This window comes from Boleophthalmus pectinirostris, unplaced genomic scaffold (assembly GCF_026225935.1).
Source record: "Boleophthalmus pectinirostris isolate CB_2022bp ecotype Guang Dong unplaced genomic scaffold, ASM2622593v1 HiC_scaffold_4, whole genome shotgun sequence".
In the NCBI taxonomy this organism is placed as follows: Eukaryota; Metazoa; Chordata; class Actinopteri; order Gobiiformes; family Gobiidae; genus Boleophthalmus; species Boleophthalmus pectinirostris.
The window spans coordinates 27306689-27332477 of record NW_026571353.1 but is presented as its reverse complement, the minus strand read 5'-3'; the positions used below and the strand labels follow the sequence as shown (position 1 = coordinate 27332477).

The window sequence follows — 25789 nt, the reverse complement described above, 5'->3', positions numbered from 1 at the left end:
AATTCTGACCTGACCTTCAGTTCAACGTTAAAATATGAGCAGTTTGTAATGTCACATAAACCAAACCATTTAAAAAATATTTTAACATTGTGTAAAATCCCACAGAAGAACCACAAAGCAACAAGTTCAGTTTTTAAAACTTTTTTTATTTTTTTAATTTTTTTGCTGATTTTTTAATTTATTTATATTATCTACAAAGTAAAAGTATTAACTTAAAAGTTACATAAGGGTCAGGTGAGAGTGGGATCTGATCACCACAGCCTTTAGATTTCATAAATAAGGTTTTCTCCGTCCTCTCGGCTGCTGTTCTGTCACAGGAAGCTTCTGGTCGCTTAGTTTGGTTAGAAACTCGTGTGTCTGGAAACAATCGCAGCATAGCAGCATCAACAGTAACATTAATACTGTGCAGAGGTGGAAGATTTTCAACAAGGTGCAGACAAAATACAAGTTCCAGTTGAGTTCTCTTCTTCACTCACTGATTAGTTTCGCGTTCACATCTTACTTGGCAAAGCTGACTCGGGTTGGGACCCCTTGTGTGTGTGGGATGTGTTTCACAATGAAAGCAGTCTTGTCCGTTAAAAATGCTTTAGTTTGTTAAAACATGTCACTTCATCAACCTGTTAACATTCTCTTATTGCCTAGTCTGGGGAGGGGGTCGGGGGGAAGCGGATGTGAGGCATGTCTGATGATGAGGAAGAGGAGGGGGCCTCTTGATGAAGGCTCAGGGGGTCGTCCCTCTCAGAGCAGGTCCCATGGAGCCCTGACACCGTCTACAGCTGCTGCTGATGGTGTTGCACTGCACAAAGGACCACAGCTTCAGGTTAGTCACAAACAAAAGTAAGTTCGGCCTGTCATGATAACTACTATATTGATTTATCGCTCTGTACGTGAAAGCTGGAATTATTTATTTTTGGGGTCAGTATTTATCATGTGTACTTTTTCTTTGCACTAGTGGACAGTTTAAGAGAATTTAACACTTAAATAAACCATAAAAGGTTGAAATAACAACATCTATGACTCATTACAGATTCAAACCAAGTACTAAAAGTATTTAATTCTGCTGTTTATTTATTGCAGCTCATGTTTAACGAAATCGTAGAGTTTGAATATTCTTTGTGGTTTAAATCTGCTCTTGGTTATTGTGTCAGTGGCATAAATAAGTACCAGTATTATCATTTATCGTCTATATATACAGTATATATCACTGAAGAATTTTGCTATCGTGACCTCAAGTAAATGAACAGTTCTGTCTTGTGATGGGAGTGCAATAAAAACAGAGTGGTTTTTTATATAATTTATGTATGTGTAAGAATTATCTACAGTGCCATTATAAAACCCAAAAGGTAAAATACATACATTTGATATTAAAAGTTCTATATTACACAAAATGGATTCTTGTGAGCTTTAAGCCATGTTATAATGCAGTTACCTCCTCAAAAATATACCTGGAGTTGTGTTTTGTGTCATTTCCGCATGTTTGAGTAGAGATTGGCAATTCCAGGTGTGAAAATATCCAAATGATTCTACTGAAGGTGTATGGAGTTTAAAAACACAGTGGAGCACTTCCTGTATTACTACATGACATCAAAAGAGAAGTTTTTGAGAGAAGAACTCATGTGTGAATGAAACAAAACCCAACTCCAATTATATTTTTGATGAGGAAAAAACATTATAACAGATTAGAAAATGGTGTAACATGTGCCCTTTAAGTTTTAGTTCAAATTTTGATGTCAACAAACATCTAATGAACATCTTAACTTTCTTTTGGTCCCTCACAGGTTCCCATTAACTGCCCCTGGTTGCTGCTTACCTGGATGTGTCAGGTAGGAGAAGTGTGTGGTGGAGGACACAGGGATGGGGTTGAGGGCAGTCTGGGGCATGGGGGGCTGTGGACCTCCAGGGGGGCCCTGAGTCGCCATCAGCATCATGGGGGGGTGGGTGGGGGTGGGGTGGTGAGAGGGCACGATCCCAGACTGCATGTGTGCCTAGGGGAGACCAGAGACAATAATAATGAATACACAGGAAGCAATTCAGTGTCTGGACCAACTTCTTAAGATGAGGAAGGAAGAGAGAAAAATGTTTGTCATGACTGAACCACAAAGGCTAAAACAGAACATTTCTGGGATTGTAAAATAACAGACCACGATGACACAGTGTTTGAATTTCATGTGAATTGGCTGACTGGGCTGTAAAATTTTCAGAATTGATTTCAGAGTGTTGAAAAGTTAAGATTGTTGCCATTTCAAGTAACAATTCAAAACAGATATGTCTTTTATTAGGGATGTAACAATAACAGAAATATTGTGATATCATATCGTCAAAAGTCTCACAATAATATCGTCGGCTGTCTCAATATATCGAATTACAAGTTCCTTTGCTTAAATGCATGGTTTTACAATAGCAACAGCTTATGAAAATTAATATCCCATGATTCATTTCATAGCAAACTACATGAAGGTATATGTTTTTTTACTTGAATTCTTGGGATTTATGACGGAAATAATTCACACCAAAATCTTGTCAAGGTATTTTAAAAGCAGAAAAGTGTCTTATCTAAAATTATATCACACTAAAGATTTGGATATTGTTACATCCCTATTTTTTATTACTCAAAAGTTCTCAAAATGTCACTGTGTAACAACAGGAAGCTTGAAACCCACATAGAGGCACAAAAACTTGAGTGAAATTACACTTAAAACAAAAGGATTGTTTGACTTGACTCATAATTTTGTTGATCAAACAAGACAAGAGTTTTTCTAATACTGGAAAAGGCAACAAAAAAGTCTTTAAAAATATATTAGAAAGACTGATTTAGCTAAACTGTCTGAGGCTTTTGTGAGGCTCCTGAAAGTGTGCAGTTTAAATCCATTTGTATTTTTTCTTGAGTTTTCAGACGGTCTTAAAACATTTTTGACGGTGTTGCTGGGTGCACTGTGACACCATGGAAGACAGTTGAACATTCCACCATAGAGATACATGTAGAACCCCCCAAGCGTATCAAAGCACTGTATGACACATTCAATTCTTAGTATTGGCACTGACCTGCTGAACGTGGGCCATGTGGTTGGGGGTGTAGCCGTGCTGCACCTGTGTGGGGTGGAGGTACACGGTCTGCTGGGCCGAGGGGAAGGAGGCCTGGGGGGACTGAGGGTTTGGGCCGGGGGTCATGGAGGGCGGGGTGGGGGCCAGAGCGGAGTACATCTGCTGCTGAGGCTGGTTGGCCAGGTGCAGGGCTGTGGAGGAGGAGACACGATAGGTGAGTGTGAAAGTGCTGCTGGACAATAAAGAAAACATCACATTGGGCTGATTCTGGTTTGGGTCCTGGTGTGGCATGTTTTTTTGTTTTTTTAACTTAATATGTTTTTCATTGAGGCTCTTAGTGGCTTTACTGCTTTTACTTTAAGTGCTATTTTATGATTATTACAAAAATGGTACACAGAACGAAACAGATCTATTTGTACTGATTTTATATCAACTATGTGCAAACTATTCTAAAAAAAAACAAAACATCTGGATAGTATAATATAGAAAATTATAAATACAGTCCTAATAAAATTTATAATTTGCAAGGCTGCCACACACCACAGTATTTTTCTGTCTTAAACAATTTTTAAACGTGCGACAAAAAGTGCACACTACAGACACAAGGAGAGTTTAAGGAGACTTAAAATCTTCAATTGCAAAGAATGCAGCGGGATACGACTGCAGACCAAAGGCTACACAGTTGTGAATGCACCTTACAACAGCTGTCCTGTCTACAGTAAAACGACTCGCTTTGAGGCTCTTAAGATCAGAGCTCTGCACTTCTTGTTTAGATACAAGTCAAAAGTATGTTATTATTTTTGAAAGGTGTTGCAGAACTTCAGATACATGATTTCTAAAGCATAAAAGATTGGCGATAAAGTAAACAGGAAGTCGAGTCACTATCGCTAATCTGCATCTTCACCGCGATCCAAGTGCTGTGTGGATGTAAACAAACACACGTGAGGAACTACCTTCACCTTGTTACGTTAAAAGAATGCTTCAAACTGGATTAATAGTGCGGTTTTGTGGACTGGGTGTCATTATTTGCAGAGGACAATTTCTATGGATAATGTGGATGAGACGCTGCAGTTTAAATTTAAAACTTTACAAAAGGTGAGTAATAAAATTTCCTCTTCCTCTGATTTTTGCTATTTCCTGAGTTTGTATCTTGCGTCTCTGTGTCCGTCACTCCGTCTGCCCCTGACTTTCTGTTTTATCGGCTTTTACCGCAGTGTTGCTGATGTTTGGTGGTTGCGATATGAAAGTCACACACACGAGGAGCATAGTGGTCAGAAAATCTCACACAAAGACAAGAAGTCAGGTCATGCCTCCCTGAACTCGAGAAGTAAATCGCAGCCAAAATCGGGCAAATTCTCCTGTAATGTGCGGCAGGTTTAAGACGGCGTGCATGATTTCTCTCTGTTCAGGGGCAGCTCCCTCTCTTCCAATGCACCAGTTTCAGTTTCACAAAACTGATGTGATCTCATTTGCACTCATGTTATTTCCTCTCCAGGACTGTTCGACTGACCTGCTGCTTGCGGGTGCTGTGGGTGCTGCACTGGGCTAGCGGCAGGGTGGTTTGGGGGTCCGGTGTGCTGTGGGGGTCCGCCCTGTTGGCCCTGTCCTGTGGGCGTGGCCGAGGGCTGGGGGTGCTGTGGGTGCGGGTGCAAGGTGGCGCTGTGGTGCGTGTACTGCTGTGGTATGGGCCCTGGAGACACTAGAGGAAGACAGTAGAAGTCAAGTTATTCTCAAGAAAATAATTGATAGTCGGTAGTAAAATTCTGAAATGCTTTTTTTGTGCACGTCTGTGTTTGAGAAAATACCTGGTCTTTAAATAAGATGTGAAATGCGTTTAAACTGGGTAATATGGCAACTGTTAAACATTAGGCTGTCAAAAGTATCAAAAATTAGGTACTACTTTATACTAAAACCAGCAGTGAAACTAAACTAATTTCACCAGGTATTGATACTAAAAAAGTCAGATTCACAGGACAGAAATGAGCTTTTCCTGAATAGCTTTGGAAAGATCTTGAGCTATATCAGAACAAGTAAAAGAGCAAACAGACTAATATATGCCCACTGTGGAACCTACCTGGACGACTGAGGGATTACACAGATATAAGACCACATGGTAATATTAAATAGCAGTACTTTATTTTGTGAGTGTTTTTGTTCATCGTGATATTGGAATTAGTATTAAGTATTGGGTCTATTCCTTAGTGTTGAAATAGAGTTTGTAAAAACACTTGTTAAAACAAAAAATAACAATTTTTACTACAATATTTAACTCCACATAGAAAACAGATGTCAGTGCAGAGACAGTTGTTGCAGGAGTTAGGAGAAGGCGTTTCTGACCTGGGGTCTCATTTATAAAGCCTCTGTACACACTAGTCGGGGTCCACACGTAGCGTACAGAGCGTACCACGTTAAGGTTATGATCTATGAAAACACAATTTGACAAGTTTCAGTCTTGTTCACAAACTAAGACACAAGGGCTTCGGTGCAGGTAGGGAGGGTTTAAAGATCTGAATATTTTTTTAATTCAGTCCCATCCCAGTGTTTCCCCAATAACATGATGAGGCAATGGTGACTATGGTCTAATATAATCTGAACAAAAAAATGATCTTTATGGCTGTGATGTTGTCTTAATCATATACAACATATAGAAGTAGCTATATTTTATCTGTATTCATCAGAAGTACCAAAATTATTCTTCATATATTGTATTGAAAAAATTTATTCAAATGTGGATCAAATTGTGACACCATAGTCTCAGTATAAACTTGTGGGAAACTCTGCAATCCACTCCAAAGCACTGCACAGAAAAACAAATTTAATAAAAGATAAAACAATAGATCAAAAGCATTCAGAGAGGCTGTTAGGACATGGGGGGAGAGAACGTCCCCCGCTTTTAAGACATGTGTAGATTGTGTTTTGAGCTTGTCCATAAACAACATTTAATCAAACAATAAACAATTTAAGAAATGAGACCCCAGGATAGACTCAATGATCTTGTATTAGGCATTATTCAGGCGTTTTAACTACTTTGCACACCTTAGCAATGGTATTTTATATAAAAGTACCAGTAGAGGGCACTAGATCTACACCCCGTTAAGAGAACATTTGTATTGAGCTACAAGCGAGCCTTTAAAATGCCACACAGCTCCAAGACTGTTTTTGGTAGACTTTAAAGTGTGATTAAAACTCGTAAAAGTGCATTTGACATAACATGGGCCTTGTCCTCTAGTACAACCTACAGTCCCTTGGGCAGAGGCTGAGAGAACGTACCATACATGGTGTGCGTCTGCTCTGGATACTGGGAGCTGGAGGGCTGCCCGTGTGTGGGTGGGGCCATCATCCTGGCACTGCCCTGCATCACTGGACTGAACACGTGCTGCGCCTGTGGGCACAGAGACACAATGATCACTCACCTTTTACAACATCAAGTCAGTTATTTATGTTTAATGAGGCCAGGACTTCAACATCTCCATGAAGACAGGTAACACCAGAGAACTAGTGTTTAAAAATAATCATTTTGCAGTCCATTAAGTAAATGTGAATCTGAATACGCCTTCAAGCCCTTTGTTAAGAAAACCAGTGAAAACTTTTATAGTTATATAATAAGAGACATTTTATTTGGCTAGAGCAGTAGTCCCCAACATTTTAGTCTCGTGTACTTCTGAACTTGTGTAATAGCTATTGTTTAGTTAGTACAAATGTTTACTACGACATTGTCAATTGTCCCTACTATATTTTCAGCACTGCATAATTAAAGAATGTAAAATGTACTATAAAAGAGCATTTTACATTCAAATGACAGGGGTGGGATGTGACACAATTTCCACAAGCTATTAGGAGAGTTGAAATTGGTTCAAGAAGAACGAGATAAAATGAAATTTTGACATAACTGGTACTTGAAATGTAATAAATACAACCTGTGCAATCCTGTTCACAGTTTTGGATGCACAATTTAAAATGTATAGTATTTAATATTTTGTTGTAATTGTAGCACTGTTGTTTGAAACTAGCTTCTTAAGAGATAAAATGGTTAAGCACTTGTGAGTTTTTACCCAAACCAAACTAGACAAAAATCTCTTGAGATTTAGCAAGATCTTGTCTATCAAATACTATTCACTTCCCCTTCTTTAACAATTTGAACTGGTCCCAGTAACCCATGGTCCCGGTACGCCTGTTTGGGACTCTGGGCTAGAGTATCCTCCATCTTACTTTATAGCCAAAATGCCTTCCATCCAGTTTAGCCCAGAGCCTCTCACCCGTCAGTGCAGCTCAGGGTTAGGGTCAGGGTCACGCTCAGGGTTAGGCTCAGAGTTAGGGTCAGGATCAGGATCAAGGTTAGGGTTAGGGTCAGGGTCAGGATAAGGGTCAGGTACCTGTGACTGGTAGTGGGGCATCTGCTGCACCAGGGGCTGGCTGGTGAACTGTTGGGGGGAGCAGGTGAAGTATTGGGCCGAGTAGGCGGGGTTAGTTGCCATGATGGGAGGTCCAGCCGCTGTGGCTGAGTGCATCATGGTGGGCGTGCCCGGAGCGTGGTGCTGTTCTGACCTCTGCTGGGGCATGCTGGGAACTGGAGTCCAAAAAAGACACATCAGAGACACGCTTGTTACTCTTGAGCAAACAGGTATGAAATAGTAAACATGGAATTTTGGTCTTATTATTGCACTAATTTTAGAAATAGCAATATCTCATTCAAATATCATGTACACTCTAAAAAACTCAATGTGGAAATCAACATTTTGGATGAGATTTTAAACAAAACAAAAAAAGATAATTTTAACTGTTAGTGAATTGATTAAACAAATTTGAATTTGTATGTATTTTGTCTCTCATCATGAAGACTAATTGTGATATACACTACTCGACGGTTTGGATACACCATCTCCTTTTTTTCTTTTCTTTATTTTTTACTACTTTTTCTACATTTTATGTACATGCAGAAAACATCAAATATATAAAATAAGACATATGGAATTATGTAGCAAAGAAAAAATAAATAAATAAATAAATCTTGTATTCAAATCCTCAAAGTATCCACACTTTGCTTTGTTGATAAATATTAAGTAGAGTAAGTTAATTGATTTTCTTTACTACATAATTCCTTATATTTGATGTTTTCCGTAAGCATATAAAATGTAGAAAGTAGTCAAAATAAAATAAAATAAAAAAAACACTGAATGAGAGGATGTGTCCAAAACATAAGGATGTCAATTTATTGTGAGATGAAGTAATTCTATCATTTCTAAACAGGTTTTAGTGTAAAACATTTTCTGTGCATGGTTAATAAGTCAAAGGTTGTTATTGATACTTTGCAGTGATGTCGCGCTGGGGGTGTTGTACATGTATCTCTATTTGTGGAATGTTCACTAGCTACAATGGTAATAATACACACGTTGGCAAACAGACAAAAAGTTTTAAGATCTCAAGAGCTAAGTTGATTATTTATGGTCAGACTGCGTTAAAAACAAAACTGGGATTAAAGTCTAACTCGAGTAACAGAGTTTCAGACAGAGCAGTGCCTACAGTTAGCGTCACACCCCCAGGGAACGTTGACGACATCAGCTGCAAAGTATCAATGGAGGTCAAAGGTCGTTATAGAAGCCCCACACAGACTGGTGTTAGCGGCGAAGCCTCGGCAGCAGAAGACGACAGCAGAAGTTATTCTCACCTTTACCTGGTCTGTAGGGTTTGGACTGGCTGACCGTCATGTGAGAGATCGGGAGTGGGTACATAGGAGACTGCACCAACAGAAATAAAACAGAGAATATTAGTTTGCTTCGCATCTTTTCAACAGCAACAAATCAAATCCCAGTATAAAAGGCAGAAGGATTTAACCTGTTTGTGAAGTTTTACCAAAGAAAAGGTTTATAGCATCCCTTACCTGGGACCACATGCATGTTAACATTATACAGAACTACTGAACAAAAAGACGTATTTAGTTTGGAAATTCAAGAACATACCATGCATTTTAATACGACTAATAGGAAAAAATAAACAAGTCTACCTGGAAAAACCGAGATACAAAATGACAAGACAGGTTTTCAGTGATGGATTCAAATGGATTGCAATAAGAAGTTGGCAAACCAACATCTGATGGCATTATTTTAACAAGCAAGCAATACATCCGAGAACAGTTTGGGATAAAAAATAAAGAGGTAAAAATAGAAATCTAGGGAACAAAAAAAATCACAAACCTTCCATATAATGCTTTTCTAATGGAGCCAGAGAGAGAGGAGAGGGGGAGGGAAAAGGGAAAGACACCACTCTTTAGTATTTGACTTGTATTCAAATGATGTTGGATCACCAAGGATTTCTTAGTGCAACTCAATTAAGTCAGTTCAATGTTACTGCGATGCACACACACAAGTATTTCATATTGTGGTTAATTATTCATGATAAACAGCTACATATGTGTTATGGTAAAACATGACAGATGAGTATATGAGGCATTATGGCAAAGGGTAGTTAATAGTGTTATGCTACAAGTCACATTATATACACTGACATCTGATTATTCACTAACTTAGCAATGTGACATCTACACTACCAGTCAAATGTTTAGACACACTCTCTCATTCAAATGTTTTTTATTTTTTATTTTTACATTTTAAAGAAATACAGAAAACATCAAATATATGCTGTAAGATATATGGAATTATGAAATTAAATATATTTTATATTCAAATCCTCAATGTAGCCGGTCTTTGCTTTGTCAGAAATATATTTAGTTATTAAATTATTTTCTTTGCTAAATAATTGCATACATCTTACTTCATATATTTGATATCTTCTGTATGTAAATACAATGTTGTAAACTTGGAATGAGAGGGTGTGTGCACTTTTTACTGTAGTCTATATGTAGATGTTACATTATTTTTCGAGAGTAAATTGTAGCTTCAATCTATATGTGGTAAAGGAATATTTAATTGCAATAAAATAAAAACTAGTAATATAAATTGATTATATTTTGATGATGATTTATCTAAAAATAAGAATGTGTTTCCTGAGCGAATGTACATTACAAGATGCGGGTGCATAATACATCAGAGTCAAAATGATTTAACTATGTTCGATTTACCCATAACCATCATTAAAATGCAGAGTTATATTGTTAAAAGTGCACTATGTAACTTTTCTGGTGGAGGGTTTGCTAACTGCTTGTCTCCATGGAGATGTCTTGCAGTATGGCATTAATATGTATCTATCTCCATGGAGACAAGCAGGTGACATCATAGGCCAAGTTACTGGTCAGATGTGTGGAGAGGCGATCGCACTTTGTAAGAACGCATGTTTTTACAGGTATTTTTGAGAATTTAAAAAACTTGTAACGGAATAAATGCAAGATAGATATATTTAATGCCGTAGAGTGGAAACAAGCGAGTTGCCGACCCTCTACCAAAAAATTTTACATAGTAAAATTACCAACAAAACAAAGGTTGAACTGTCTTTGCTTTCCCCATAACTATCATAACATTACAGTTCTATAGTTAATAATAGTAATATAAATGATTTAGACAGAAAATACTAGTGTATGGATAAATTCTGTGCTCTCACCTGAACTCCAGGACTGACTGGAGTGAGCGGGTACATTTGGGGAAAGCAGACTGTCTGGCCGTACACTGTGGGGGGCTGTGGCACCACGATGGAGGGGCTGGGCTGCCCCTGAGGCCGAGGGGGGGTCGGGGTGTTGGCCGGTTTAGGCTGAAGGAGACAAGATGTGTTATAGTTTAATTTACTAAGAGATGACAGAGAAAGACATACTGTACTGTACAGACCTGTGCATTGAACCTGGGCTTGAACTCATTGGCGTTTGGGTTCAGGGTTGATTTTCTCACTTGACTAGAGTAAGAATCAAGAAAAAGTATGTTTTTTACACAGCTTAAGCATTTTAGTTATTCACCAAGTTTACGTTTATATACACTGGGACAGCAAGATTATATGACCCATATTACACCATTTTCTGATCTATGTTCTAATGTTGTTTCTCATCAGAAACATACCTGAAGTTGTGTTTTGTTTCATTAACACCGGTACACTGAGATGTACCGGTAGAAGGATTTCTGTCTGTGAATGAAACAAAACATAACTCCAGGAGGAGGTAACATTCTATCATGGATCAAAGCTCACAAGAGTCATTTGAGTCATTTTGCATAATATAGGAGCTTTAAGTAACATGATGCCAACTGCAAAAATAAATAATCCTGTCTCAGTGGGGTCTTGTGGAGTGAAAACCTGCAACTCTGTAGTTTAGAGTAATCACAAACATGTACTGAAATAAGACTGGATGTGATGATTTTCTTGGAGCCAGATCACAATCAAATTCTTTATATTTTGTGTTTTTATATTTTCTATAAATGTAAATGAGTAAATGTATGAGATATGTATATATGAAATATGTAGTGAAATTGGTTAAATTTAGTTGTGGTCAGCCGACTGGGGAAGTGAGAGCGGAAAGTGTTAATGTTTGAACATATATATGCATTAAACAGAATCATGATATGTCTAAAAAACACACTGTCAAAGGGATCAAATATTGATTCAGTTTTTAAATCACTAAATCACTACTTTCTGATTTATGTTATGTTGTTTCCTCATCAAAAACATGGAGCATGTTTGTTTTGATTAATTCATACATGTTTAGCCCACAAACTGTGCATATTTAAGCAGAGTTCTTCTCTCAAACAGAAAACACCCTGTTTTCATCACCTTTTGATGTCACGTGGTAATACAAGAAGTGCTCCACTCTGTTTTTAAACTCCATACATCTTCACAAGAAACATTTGGATGATTTCAGACTGGTAATTGCTAATCTCTACTGAAATAAAAGGTAAAAAGGTAGCTGTTTACTTGAAAACTACCACTACATGACATCACAACATCAATCAGAACATTTTGAGCTTTGGAGATGTAGACAGACAAATAATAAAACTATACAGATAATAATTAAAATAAAGCTGGTCTAAGTTATTCTTCTATCCACTCTAGACTTAAATAGAATAAAGAATGTGACCACTCACTCCTGCACAGCCTCCTTCTTCTCCTCTTTATCTTCATGCTTGGCTCCGCTGTAGGCAGACGTAGATGTGGTCTGAACGCTCATGTCCAGTCCTGCCCTCTTCAGGTCTGGGGCAGAGGGAGAAGGCGACAAAGCGGCCGGACTTCCTGGTTTGCTGCTATTGGAGGTGCTAGACGGAGCCGCGCTACTTCCAGGAGTTCCAGGAGTGATGACTACCACCCCGTCCTCCGCCGCCTCTCTCCCTACCGCTGAAGCCTTGTCCAGGGGCAGGTCTTTGGGCTTGTCTGCAGGATCTCTGGGGCCCTTGGTCATCATCTGTTCAAATGAAGGGTCTGGGTTTGAACTAGACTGCAACTGTAAGCATGGACATAACAAATATAATGTAGTATAATAAGAGGAGGTAAGTGGAAGTCATGAATTTCTCAAATGAAATGATACTTACCCTAAAATCTACACTAAATTTCTTTAAATTGTCTATCTGCTTTCTGTGGTCTGGAGGCATAGAGGGAGGTCCTGAAATTGAAAGTGTACATATTAGATCGTTTGAAAAAGGTATGCAAAATTTGTATTTCTCTAATTTGGGTTGCCAGTTTCAATGCTGAGCTTTCACAGGCATCTCCATATACTGACAATTAACCAAGCTTGTATATGATTGTAATAACTTTAAAAAAAAAAAACAGTACAGGCAGCATACCATTGCTTTAGAAAGCTACAGACAGATAATGACTCTGGACTGGGCTGTACCTTTACAGACTGGTCTAGTGATGCTAGGGGAGGTTTCCAGGGGCTTGATGTTCTCCTTGTTGGCAGTTGGGCGATGTTTGTCTCGTCTCCTGAACTCGACAGTCTTTCCCTTTAACAAGACAAACATACAGAATGAGCATTGGACTACAAATGAGGCAGGTTAGATAATTCAATAAGTTATCAATAAATTAAGTGGTCTGGTAGAGCTGCAAGATTTATCACAGTTTAATTGAAATTCCAGTTTGATTAGTTTCAGAGGTGTGACGATAACGAGTATTCTGGTATAGCACTGTGTTAAAATGTCAAGGGCCGTTCACACCAAGGCGTCAAAGCGTCCAGTTTCAATGTAAAGTCTATGTGGACGCGCGATTAGAGCGTCCTGCGTTTTTGCGGCGCGTTTTCGGCGTCAGCGCGGCGCGAATCTGGCGTCGACGCGGCGCGTCTTGAGCGTTTTGGCGTCAGCGGCCAAGACGCGCGTCCAAAGCGTCAGCGTCAAGAAGTTGAAAATGCTGAACTTTTCACGTCAGACGCGACATTATTATCAGGAAGCAAGACCCGAGAACCAGAACGAGAACCACAAACATGAGCGGACCATAAATATATACGCCACAATCACCGAGCCGATCGCGAGGACTACACCAGGACCGGACCAGGACTAAACCAGGACTCGACCGGGACTAAACAAGGACTAGACCGGGAGTAGACCGAGACTAGACCGGGACTAGACCGTGATTAGACCAGGACTAGACCGGGACTGATCCAGTGTCATTAGCAGAGTATAAATATATATACGCCCCAGACGTCGACCCGATATCCTCCGGTAATGTTTTATGTCATAAAAACACTCTATCAGTCTGGTCTGATATTGTTTCGGGAAAAGACCGGGACCGGGCTCTTGTTTCCAGGGCAACAGACGCACGTCCACGGCGTCAAAGACGCGCGTCGGGGGCGTCTAAACTCAGATGCAAACGCATCCAAATAGAGGCGTCAAGGCGTTTTTTGACGCTTTGGTGTGAACGGCCCTTCACAGAATCAATACTGTAAGGATGTGTTTCCTGGAGGTACTGACAGAGCTCATTTATTTCAGTGGGTGTATGGAAAAAATAGGCCTTTCTCCAGTGGATGAATAATGTAATTTTTGGTCATTATACACTATAATTATTACAAATAATCAGGAAGGAACCCAGGGATAGACATAATGTTACTAATATATTATAGTTTCTTCAGGGTCTTGTTAAATATAGACATGTCATCCAAATTTAAAAGGTATGTGAATTAAGTTCCCAACTCACCATCAGAGGAGGGGATCATGTTGGGGGCGGGGCTAGCAGCAGTGGGCGAGGAAGCGGATGGCGTTCCTGTGGTTTCTACGGGAACTGTTCCCGTCTGAGGGGATGGAAGAGACGAAGAACCAGGAGAGGCACTGCTCATGTTGTTCTGTCGAGGCGAGCGAGGCCTGTGAGCTGATGGAGAATGCACAGAGGAGGTATAAGATGTAGTATCTTATAACTCAGTTTCCGAAAAAAAAATTCTGTAGCCCATTCCTTTTTCTTTTCAACATTCAATTGAACCAGCAGTAGTGGAACAAGTCAATAAAATAATTACAAAAAGTTTAGTAATTATACAAAACATGTCTTAACATTTCAACATTTCTAATGAGATATGTGGGCCTGTCTGCGTTTTTGTAGCACATTCCAGTCCGGGGTGCAGGAGGAGAGCAACCCAGAAACAATCTCTTGAGACCCACTTGAGGGTTGCGACCCAGTCTTTGGGAAACAATGCTATAACTGATCTGATCAAAATAGATTTTTAAATTATTCTTAAATTGTTTCTTTGTATCCTATATGTTTTGTATATGTTTAATGCTAACTTGTCTCTGATGTAGCACATTTCTGGATTAGTATGTAATCTTCTGCCAAGTCAATATTCAATCAGTCTAATTAAAGTCATACTGAGGGAGCATGTAAAGTTATGTGATTCAACTTTACAAGAGAAACTAAATTCTCTGAAAAAAATTATACATAGACAAACATAAGTAATACCAGACACACTATTAACTATTTGTGCATATGGCTGCTGTATAATTGGGCAAGCCACTTCACCAATGTATGAGTGTGATGTGAGTGATGCTGCATTTGTTAGTCTAATCCAGGCAGCCATGGCTACTGTAGTATTATTTATTGGATAAAATGTTTTGCAGCAGAGTTCTTTAAAAAATTCTGAACTTACCTCCACTAACAACTGAAGACCAGGTTCCTCCTGAGCTGCTCCTCGTTGGTGGAGCAGCAGGGATCTCTACAGGGGCATTATGGGAAATTAACTCCAACCCAGGGGGCACTCCGGAGGTCCGGCAGGGGGGCCCTCTGTGAGTTCGAGGAGTTCTCTGGGACTTCGGAGACATTCGAGGTGGACCTGCAAAAGCCCAGAGACAAACATGAGAATGCCTGATTTCACTAACCCAAGGATTAGCGTAGAGGTGGGCAATATTGACAAAACTTTTAATATTGTTTTTTTTCAATTAAAAGATTATACTCTTACATGTTTTTCTATTATTTAAACTAACTTCTTACAGATTATAGGATATTATAATTTCGTATACCTTCAAAAACTACTTCAACATAAGAGTGTTATTTTGACTATATATTGCCCACCTTTATTAGGAAAAAAAAAAAAAAAACACACACACACCACAAACACTTTATAGCATATACAGTACAATACAGTTGCATGCATGTGCTTAGAAAAGACCTGAGATAGAGCTCCAATGAAAAACCAAAGACCACAGCACACATTTCAAATCACACAGAAGTGAAAAATAGAAAAGATAGCAAAAGGATAAGGGATAATATGGTGAAAATTCAAAATGTACTGTTTAGCGTAGCATGTGCCCACTTTGCAAGATGATTATGGTCAATTACAATTGGTGCTGCAAGTTTTGTACAGCAATTTAATTATAACGTGATACCAAATGTTTTATCTTCAGTGTTTGAATGTATTTTCTGGCTTTGTCATGCTAAACAGAAAGCACAAAATCAAACCAAGTGCTCCCACATGCCGAGGTAAAGGTGCCGGTTTCATAAAGTTTAGAAAGTCTCCAAATGTGTTTTCATTTGGGCTAAACTTATCTCAAATTTGGCAACCTCACCTTTTAAATCCACACTAGATCTGGGCAAATTTTCAATCACAGTTGTTTTTTTTCTTTCATGCAAAAATGAATCTCTACCATGGGATAAATGATTTAGACTCAGATTCAGAATATTAAAGTGGGATTTGAGTAGTTCTGATTAATCTGTTCTTGTCTGTTCTGGTAAAAAATGGACAAAGCCAAAATCTAAATGCGTCCAGAACTTTTTTTTTTTTTGTGATAATACAGTTTTGATTTGCATAAAAGACCAATTATTTATCATATTTTCTCAATTTTATGTAACTTTAGGTTGAAATATTATAATGAATCTGTAGTATGAACAGTGCTTTTATCTCTTTGGCAATTATGTCGTGAAACAGGAATAATCTAGGATGGTCCATCAAGTCAAAAACTGTAGACTTGCTGGTACTACAAGAAACTAATTGCATTTAATCTGAATATAAATATTTTAACTCATCCAGACATTCCCATTTTGCAGTTTAAGAAAGCAACTGTGATTTAGTTGAACAATAAAACACATCCTCCTTTAACTTTGCCCAGGTCTGCTCCACACAGCGGTGGTACCTTCTGAAGACATGCGTTTGGGCAAAGTGGAGGCTGGCGACGTGGGCCCATGATGAGAAAAAGAGGATGGTGCGGAGGAGGGGTAAGAAGAGTGGGATGAGTGAGAGGGAGGTCTGGAAGGTCTAGAGGGAGGTCTGGAGGGCGGCCGGGTGGGTGTGGTTGCCCGAGGGGGGAGAGAGGAGGGGCCGGGCGGGTAACGAGAGGGAGACGGACAGGGTGAGGAAGACCAGTGGGATGAACCTACAAGAACATACGGACCAAAACAGGAGATGACAACAGAAGAGGACAACGCTAGTAACAACGAATCTATTTAAAGTTCACCAATTCTGATTAGATGTTTTATGCTTAATTATAAACTAGTGGGACATTTTCCTTTTATGTAGCTCTTACTGAAGGGATGACATGAGGACAAATCATAAAGAAAAGCTGGTTTTAGTCCCAAGATATGGCTGTAGTCAACTAAAGAAATTCTTGGTTCAGATGTGTCTGTCCCAAACAGCGCTCAAAATACTTCATAACTGTAACTACACAGAAAATACTAGGAAACTGTATTTATATTAAAAAGGGAAATTAAACTAATTATTCACTCTCAAATCTTCAGATAGCCCACTCCATGTCTTCACCTTTCTGCTGTACCAAATAAATCTTTATACGGTAATCTAAATAAAATGATCAAGTCACTTAATAAAAACCAAGACCCTCAACTAATCAATCGACTAAACGACACAAGGTTTAAACTCCAAGTGGCAACGCAAAGTGTGGAGCTCCTTCTACATTCTGATTCTTTGCCAGTGGTCTCCCATCCAGAACTAACCAGGACCAGCCCTGCTTAGCATTAGAGATCAGATGCAACTGGGCACTGACAATGGTGTGTGGCTGCTAGGCATAGACAACCTTGGAATTGCAAGTGATCACACAAGAACTAAACACTTGATAAGAATACTGCTATATATGAGAAAGTACATATAATTAAAAGAATCTGAATTGGTGCCCTATAAATAGAGATTAGGAAAGGGGAGTCTAAATGAATGATCAAATATTTCAGTCATGCATTTTATTATACAGAGGAAATTACATAATACAAATAGGTAGAACATTATACATTGTTTGATACTGACTAACCAATGGAATTTTCAAAGAATTTTTGTAGTTTGTCTCTTGTTTTTACCTCCATTGACCACCCTCTGGTCAGAGCCAGCGCTGGGGCTGTAGTCGTGTGGTCCAGAGCGAGGGGTGGGGGGTCCTCCTGAGTTCTGACTGAGACGAGGAGAGTTCTGTCGGCCCGGACCCCAAGACATGGCTTCTCTGTTCCTCTGACCTGGAGGAATGTACTTACTCTCTCTGCACATATACAACAGCAGATACTCAGGTTCATTAAATACAAAACAAACAAGGAAATGCAGAAAAATTTACTTTGACTTTTGCCTTGTGCCAACTGCTTCTCCTCAGACAAAATGAAGATGTTTATCATTTTGAAGCAGGTATTGTTTTGTGGACAGCTGTTGTCTGCACAGCGATTTCACAAGAGACTGATTTTAAGGTTTAAATATGTGTGAGCTTTCATATGCTACGAGTTTGAAACCAGGGTTGACTGAGTTTTTAGGTCAGTTGAACCCAAATTATAGGATGCACTCCTCTATTGACTTGAGTTCACAGAGCTGCAAATGTTGAGTCATTAAAAATGCATTTAAAAATCTAACACGCTTCATCTGACTTCCTTGTGTTGTCAAATGCCTGTGTACGTTGGCATACAGGAGGGGAAATAAGTAAAGATTTTGTTATTTTAAATCCTAAATGTAATGTCTTCGGTCAGTAAAAGGATGTGGTTTGGACCAGAGTTCAGACTTTGGAGGAACAAATGTTTTAAATGGCACTGACTAAATGTCTGCATTGTTCTTGTTCAGGAAATGATTTCGAAAGCAATTTGTATGTTACTTTAATACAACAAAACAAAAAAAGGAAAACGAAAAATGTGATTAATCTTTTTGTCATGTCTCCCAGCCCTAGGCCCTGACATGCTTTACACATAACTCAGCAGCACCACCTGTCGGACATTTACCTAACCAATCCAGATTGATAGTCCTCTGTATCAGTCTGGTCCCCACACCCTCAGTTACATATCAAGCCAAAACCAAACAAGATTGTGCAATCAGATTTGTTTGTTTTTTCAGTGACGCATGTGAAACGAAGAAGCTCATTGGTCACATTTACAAATTGACAAATCCAACATTCAGTCAAGTCCATCTCAACTCTGGGAGATTCACCGGTAGGGATGTACAATAACTACAACATAACCATCGCAGTATATCAAATTACAAGTCTCTTTGCTTAAATTCATTGTTATGGTGCAGCCTGAGCTAAAGAAACAGAGGGAACTACATAGACCATGAATATTTGCTCTGTTTCGGTGGAGACTACATGATGAAATAACAATTATTAAGCACTTTTAGTTCTTTGGATTATAACAGTACCAAGGTCTGGTCAAGGAAATTTAAAAAGTAAAAGTAACAAATTAGCTTCCACAGAATTTTGCAATAAATACCGTACTGAGAGATTCTGATATTGTTACATACCTATTCACCACAGACCACAGACACTACAGACAAACGTATTGGAGAAGTGTGTGCTCTAATATCAAACAATGGATCTGTCCCTCACCTGCTTAATGTGTGTCCCTCTCTCTCCCCTCGGACCACAGCTGTGTATTTGTCCTCCTCTGTGCGCTCGTCGTTTTCCAGAGCCACACGAGCCTTATACGTTGCACTGGCCTCGATCTCCTCCGCCAGCTGTGCAGCCCGGGCCTCCCGCTTCAGATACTCCTCAGAGTTGTCCCGCTCAAGAGCAACCCTGCACCAGGCATCAATAGAAAACTTAGGACAAAGTTCTGAAATGCTGAATGAATGTGAGAGATGTGAGAGCTCATTAAAGGAGATGTACGTGTAAGTGGAGAGGCTGCTGTCATATGTAGACAGAACGCCATACTTCTCTTCATTGAACTTGAACATGTCATTGGGATCCCAGCCATTTGACTGAAAAGAAAAGGCAGATACTTTAAATTAATACTATATTCATCAAACAAAAACTCTAGGTCATCATTTTGTTCCTACTAGGGCTGAATAATTTTGCAAAATATCCAACTGCAAATTTTCTGACATCATGATTATGATTTAATTCACAATACATTTTTTACAATAATTGGGTTCTGTTCAAACTTTTTAAACATGCCCAGAAGCAATACCATTAGAGTGAAGACCGAAACATGAACACCTTAACTAATTCAAGAATCACATGCATTTCAGAACACGTTTGTAGAGGTCTAAACTGCACAGCTGATGTTTTGTTAATATACGATAATAAGACAGAATATTTAATTGTTCTTACAATTGTACTTAAATTATTGTTCTATTTAGGATTTGCGACTTACGTAGTTTTTTACTTATTTAATTTTGATTAGAATATGCTTAATCTTGCCGCCCTGGCTCCTACATACATATATGCGTGAGAATATGTGTGAGAATCCATTTCTTACCACGTCGGTGTCCAAAGACTCGAGGCTGTCAGAGTGGTGTGTCTCGCCTCCATCCCAAGGCTCCAAGTCCTTCTCTTTGTGTTCTCCATTGATCCTTCCAGTTACAGCTGAATCTGTGAAGTTATCTGAAAAGCACGAGGGAAAATACCTTTCACTGTTACAGACACACAAACAATGAGATGCAGTCACAGGTTTGTCCTTCTGAGCAAATGCAAGGAGCCATCATGCCTCAAAGCTTCTGCCATATTCAACAAAGAGCTGCATGGAAGTGGTACAACAGGCACATAAACACACCAAAAGATATGCGTCAGATTCAACAATAAGTGTTCTGTGAAGGCAGAATATTTCCTTTATAATAGAGCTACTCAGAACTGCATTTTAATTTATGTCTTTGGATTTTACTTGAAATACCACCTGGGATATGAGTATGAAGTAGCAGAAATTAACAACCGTGGCTGCAGTGATGTTATTAAAACTGATAATAATGATGTATGCAAAGTGTTTTCTCAAACATAATCATGGTTAATAAAAATGTAAAGGAATACAGTGGAACAGCTGCCAACATGCATTCTGTCAGACCCCTACCTTGTTTTATACAAGGTGAATGTTGTTGCTTTCAATGGAGGAATTTAACTGTCAAGCATAATTACCCCAAAACAAGTTTAAATTAGTTTATTATTAAAAAGGTCCCAGCAGACAGTAGGCAAACCCAGTGCTATGCAAATGCACACGGATGCAAATAATTAGTAAAGGGTGCTTTTAATCCACTGAAAGCAACTGCTGCTAAAATAGTGAAGCGATGCTGCAATTTGGAAATTATCAACCTTGTCTTTGGAGTAGCAACAACATTTGTTTAGTCAAGTGAGATTTTGAGAAATTTGTCAAAATGCAACAGGTCATTACCTGTGTCAGAAGGAACTGAACAACAGGAGAGAAGAGACAGGTTACAGGGAAACAAGAGGGTAAAGACAGAAATGACCAAATTTAAAATGAAATTAATTTATACAGATTGTCCTATAATAAAGATACATTTTACTCCTTTTTGATTAACTCTTGATTAAAGGTCCTATGCAAAATTTACTCTTGTGAGAGTCATGTTAGAATGTTGTTATCTCATCAAAAACAAACCTGGTGTTTTGTTTCATTCACCCATGTCTGATTAATCCTTTATTATTCGTCTGTCTACATTTCCATCTTTGCTCTGTTTCACTTTCACCTTTAGTTCAGTAGAGAGGCAATTCCAGGGATATTTTTGATGAGGAAATAATATAACAAAGTGATATGGTCTCATTTATTTTCAAAATGAATAAACTAACTAAAGAAGAATGTTTAGGTTAAGAGGTGTTATGTGAAGAAAGCTCATTCAGTCTTTATTGAGTGTCCTGGCCAACCTTTGGTCGAATCAATGTCTGGCCAATTGGAGCAGACACACAAGATTTAACTAATGCCAATTCCTTTGCAACAGACAGTGACTACAGAGAAAGATATGTATGATTCATGTATTTTATGCCTGCTTGTGATTAAAACATGTTTGTAAATTCTCTGTACCTTTGCGGGCGAAATTCAAGTCCACATCTTTAAAGGAAACAACTACAACATCTGAGGCTTTGAAAATGATGCTCTCCACAATGTCCTCTTTTCTGGGACCTGTGTTTGGCTCTGTGCTCTTTCTGTGGGCAGCGTCTAATACCAAGTCGCACTAAAGGAAACAAAAAGGAAACAGGTTTTATGGTGTCATACATTACACATCAAATAGTTATTTATTTTTAAGCAATAATTTATTTTTATGTGTTTTTGATTTGCTTACACCCCATATTTTACATGCTTCATACACTACAGCTATGGTTACAAAGGCACTGAAAAGTACTGTTCTGTTATTCAAAGCCTCTTCCTCCACATGTGTCAACTGTTGCTCTCAGAACCACTCTTCTTCTGTTATTATTTTATTCTTGGCTTAAATCCAGGCTTAAAGACAGTGGCTTCAATGTCTCATACTTCATTAATGCAAAGATATTCTCAACAGTAAAACTGAGAGGAATACTTATGCCTAAAAGGGAAGATGAACGATCACATCTCTTTGCTCCATAAAAGGTAATACACCTCTGACTGCTGACTAGACCAGTTTCCAGGACAGAGCCTCACTTATGACTGACTTTTAATAAGCAAATTAAATGGCTAATTCCATATTTGTCTCCAAGAAACAATGCTTCGGGCTTGATACATACCTCTGGCCCATATGTTTTAAAAACTCCTTCATAGACTGCTCCATTTTTGACTTTCAGCTCACACTTGGTCCCCTATAAAAACAACAATACAGCCATAATTAATCACGGTGTGCACTCTGCATACACTCCACTCAATGTCAGTTTACACATTGAAAAACCCATCTGCTGTGAAATGGGCAGAAGATTGATCGAGCTTAGTCTGTTTGTGCCACCAGCTGTCTCTACAAATCGCACTGGCTTTGTTTATTGCAGAGTGGACATTTTGAAGAAGACAGGCTGCACAACATACGGCAGTTACTAATTTCTTACAGTGAGTTTGAGTTACATACACTGTGTTTGTGCAGTAGCATAATAAGAAAGTCAGCTGTAAGAAAAACACTCTGAAGCATTCAAACGTACCACTACTGAGGTCAGGACATGGACCATCCTCATATTAGCATACACGCCATTGAAACATACCTTAGGGAGAAAAACAATACACTAATCAATATACGTACACCTTAAATATAGATATTAAGTAGGAATGCACCAATCCAGTCTTTTCAGTTATGATACCAATTTCAACATATTTGCCGATAACAATCGATAAAGTGCAGGTCCAGAAAATAGCATTTATTTCCTTTACACAGAAATAAAATGAGACCAAACTGATCCAAATGTGTTATGTAGCTGTTATTTCTCGCTCATGTAACAACTGAACAGCTTTGTATAAATAAAAATGAAAACATTATGACACTTTCTGGGCTGACTACGACCTGTAAATAGTTTTATTAGCTACATTTTAAAACCCCACCAGAGTATCAACTGAGCCAATATTTGAAAGTCAATCTCCAATACCACTATAGGATCAGTGCATCCCTAATATTAAGTAAACTGTACAAATAAGAACACTATAATTGAATCTAACTGAGAAACAATTAGTTAATAATATACTTACAGATGAAGGGCCTTTCCCACTGTGTCGCCCCCTGTAAATAAATAATGAATGAAGTAATGCAAAGAAAGAATGAGTCAGTTAGAATCAGCAGTTACACATAATTTGCATATTAAAATATATTAGCCAGTGGAATTAAACACTTCTGTACATGTCCTAAATTGCCCCTGCATGCCATAAGAACATTAACGCATCACTCATTTGTACACTGATGAGTACCAGACCCAGAGTTGAACCATGTGTTAGAGCGTTTTATAACCATGCCAATAGCATACTATTAAATCTGTTAAAGCAGCACTGTGTAACTTTAAAGGTAGAGGGTCCAGAGAAGCACCAAGCCAACTTACAGGTTAAATTTGTGGAGAGGTGGGCCTGCTTACAGTAGAATGCCCATTTGTCAAGGTAAGGTATTGCTTTATTGTAAAAAAAAAAAAGCACCTATAGTTAAATAATAAGCAAGTTTAATGCCATACTGTGGTACATTCCAAGGAAAGCAATCTCCCTAGCATATCTCCATGGACACAACCAGGTGCTGGACTCTTACCAGAAGAGTTAAAAAATGCACCTTTAAATACAGAAAATTTCATAATGCCCCGGTATAAAATATACGCCACAAACGAACTGTCCTGTTGACCGTAGTAGAAGAGGGGCCTTAGCCTAATTCAGGACAAATTCACAATGCGCATGGACCTCCTCACGCGTGCACACCAAGTTCATTCATTTAAGGAGCACAGTAGCCTACATGTGTAGATGTGTCATGTTTCAAGGGCACGATTTCACATGAGTCGCATCGTCAAGGTTGAAAGACTGACGGTCTAATTTCTCTGTCCCCTCTCGCCCCGTCTCCACACCCACCTCGGTGCGCCCACATTTTATATGCAATTGATCTGGACAAGCGCGTCGCAGCGTTTCAGTGTTTTGGGATGCACATCCACAGGGGAACTGTCATATAACCATGACATTAGTTGCAGTAAATACAACAGCACTGAATGAGAGGCATGGGTTGTTAAATGGCAAATTTACGCGTGTATGATTGACTTGAAGATGGCAATAGAGAACATAAACAGCACCGAGTACAACAGTGCCATGATAAAAGCATTTACAAACGGAATGGGGCCCGGTGTAATGCATATTTAAGGAGCACTCTCGGGTTATCTTTTATTGTAGCACACAGGAGGCCTTGTAGCTGCACAGTACAGCACTACGTACGCTAGGCCCACAGACCGCTCACAAACGCGAAACAACGCGAGTGATTTTGGACCACAATCAAGGATGTCATCTCATGCAATCACCACTACTGTATGCACTGATTCCTGTGTCACTAGAGTTCATTACAAACGTGCGTCCTGTTGTGTTATTAACTCGTTAAATATACGGATGCACAGACCTTCCGAGACTCTGCCTTCCCCCGCCGCTTCCCCCGGCTCCGGAGGTGGTACCAGCACCGCTGCCACCGCCGGGCTTACTGCGATTTCCACCGGCCTTCATTGACATGATGATCCCATAAAAGAAACCGTATTAAACAATCTGTGCGGCAAAAAGATGTACAGCTGTGTGAAAGCTTGCTAGTGTTAGCAATCTGAAAATCTGACGTGCTAGTAAGCTAAAGTCAACGTGCCGTGCCTCGGAGGAAGATGATATGCTATGCTAATAAGATAGCGGGCTAACGTTGCTAGCTCAATTAGCAATCTGTACAATGCCTATTAAAACAGAAAAATATATATATTTAAAAAGACAACACGCGCCAATATGTTGTCCGAACGAAACATTGGGTTAGTACCCCTTAGTCGATTTGTCGTGTAAAGCTAACAAAAATGTATATAATATATAATTGGGTTTGTAGCTATCTCGGGTTCTTTCCGATGCTAACAGCGAAAAGACCAAAACAGTCTGAAAGGGACAAAAAACAGCGGAGGGATATATGACACACGTAAGGTGCATAATGTCTAATCCTGCTTTATAGAGTGGCACTCTGGCATTATACTAGCATGATAAAAACAATATATGGAGATATATGGAGATGTTGTGTACAATACACGAATGAAAGCAGTGAAGACCTTTATTTGACAGGTTTACAGTCGGATCATGGTACTATTTTCAGGAAGTCGCTCCATCCTCCCCTGCTGTATTGTGGCATCCACGTGAGCCGGTGAGCAGTGAACACACGCACACAGAAGCGCTGTCAGTGCATGGAGGGCTTTTAATTAGTATCTGCCAATTTTGTGATTAATTTACTTTACGTAAAAACAAAACAAACGTGCATTGCCAAGCCTAAGCCTTTAAGTTGGCCATCCACGTGTGTACCTGGGCGTACGCCTGAAGCAACTTCATTACAGAAAAAACATATACCCCTAATTCTTAATTTAATTATTTAAACTAGTTCAACAGTTTTGTTTTAATTCTAAAGGAGCCATCATTAATGGCAACTTGACAGAGTTGTCATATTGGAGATATAAATAGAATGTATATTCTGAATGAATGTTTGTGTTTTGTGCTGCATCAAGGTCCTTCAATGGGCCCAAATAATATGTTCTGTTCGCTTTAATAATTTACAATTTAACGTTTTGTTAATAATCAAAATACGAAACCATCC

The 25789-nt window shown here is 39.0% G+C and overlaps 1 protein-coding gene across 1 annotated transcript; it reads right to left on the bottom strand.

Moving 5' to 3' along the window:
• Nucleotides 1-147: 147 nt before the first annotated feature.
• On the bottom strand, nt 148-25109 carry atxn2 (ataxin 2). The gene is given in 25 exon segments (XM_055161478.1): nt 148-796; nt 1811-1985; nt 3043-3233; nt 4553-4741; nt 6313-6424; nt 7416-7609; nt 8714-8777; nt 10594-10740; nt 10815-10878; nt 12057-12409; nt 12498-12568; nt 12800-12869; nt 12871-12908; nt 14092-14262; nt 15029-15211; nt 16509-16748; nt 17677-17849; nt 19167-19355; nt 19446-19537; nt 20038-20162; nt 21586-21736; nt 22263-22334; nt 22662-22721; nt 23200-23230; nt 24584-25109. Coding segments are annotated over 25 exon segments (3288 nt in total). The 5' UTR covers nt 24691-25109; the 3' UTR covers nt 148-770.
• Between the last annotated feature and the right edge of the window lie 680 nt (nt 25110-25789).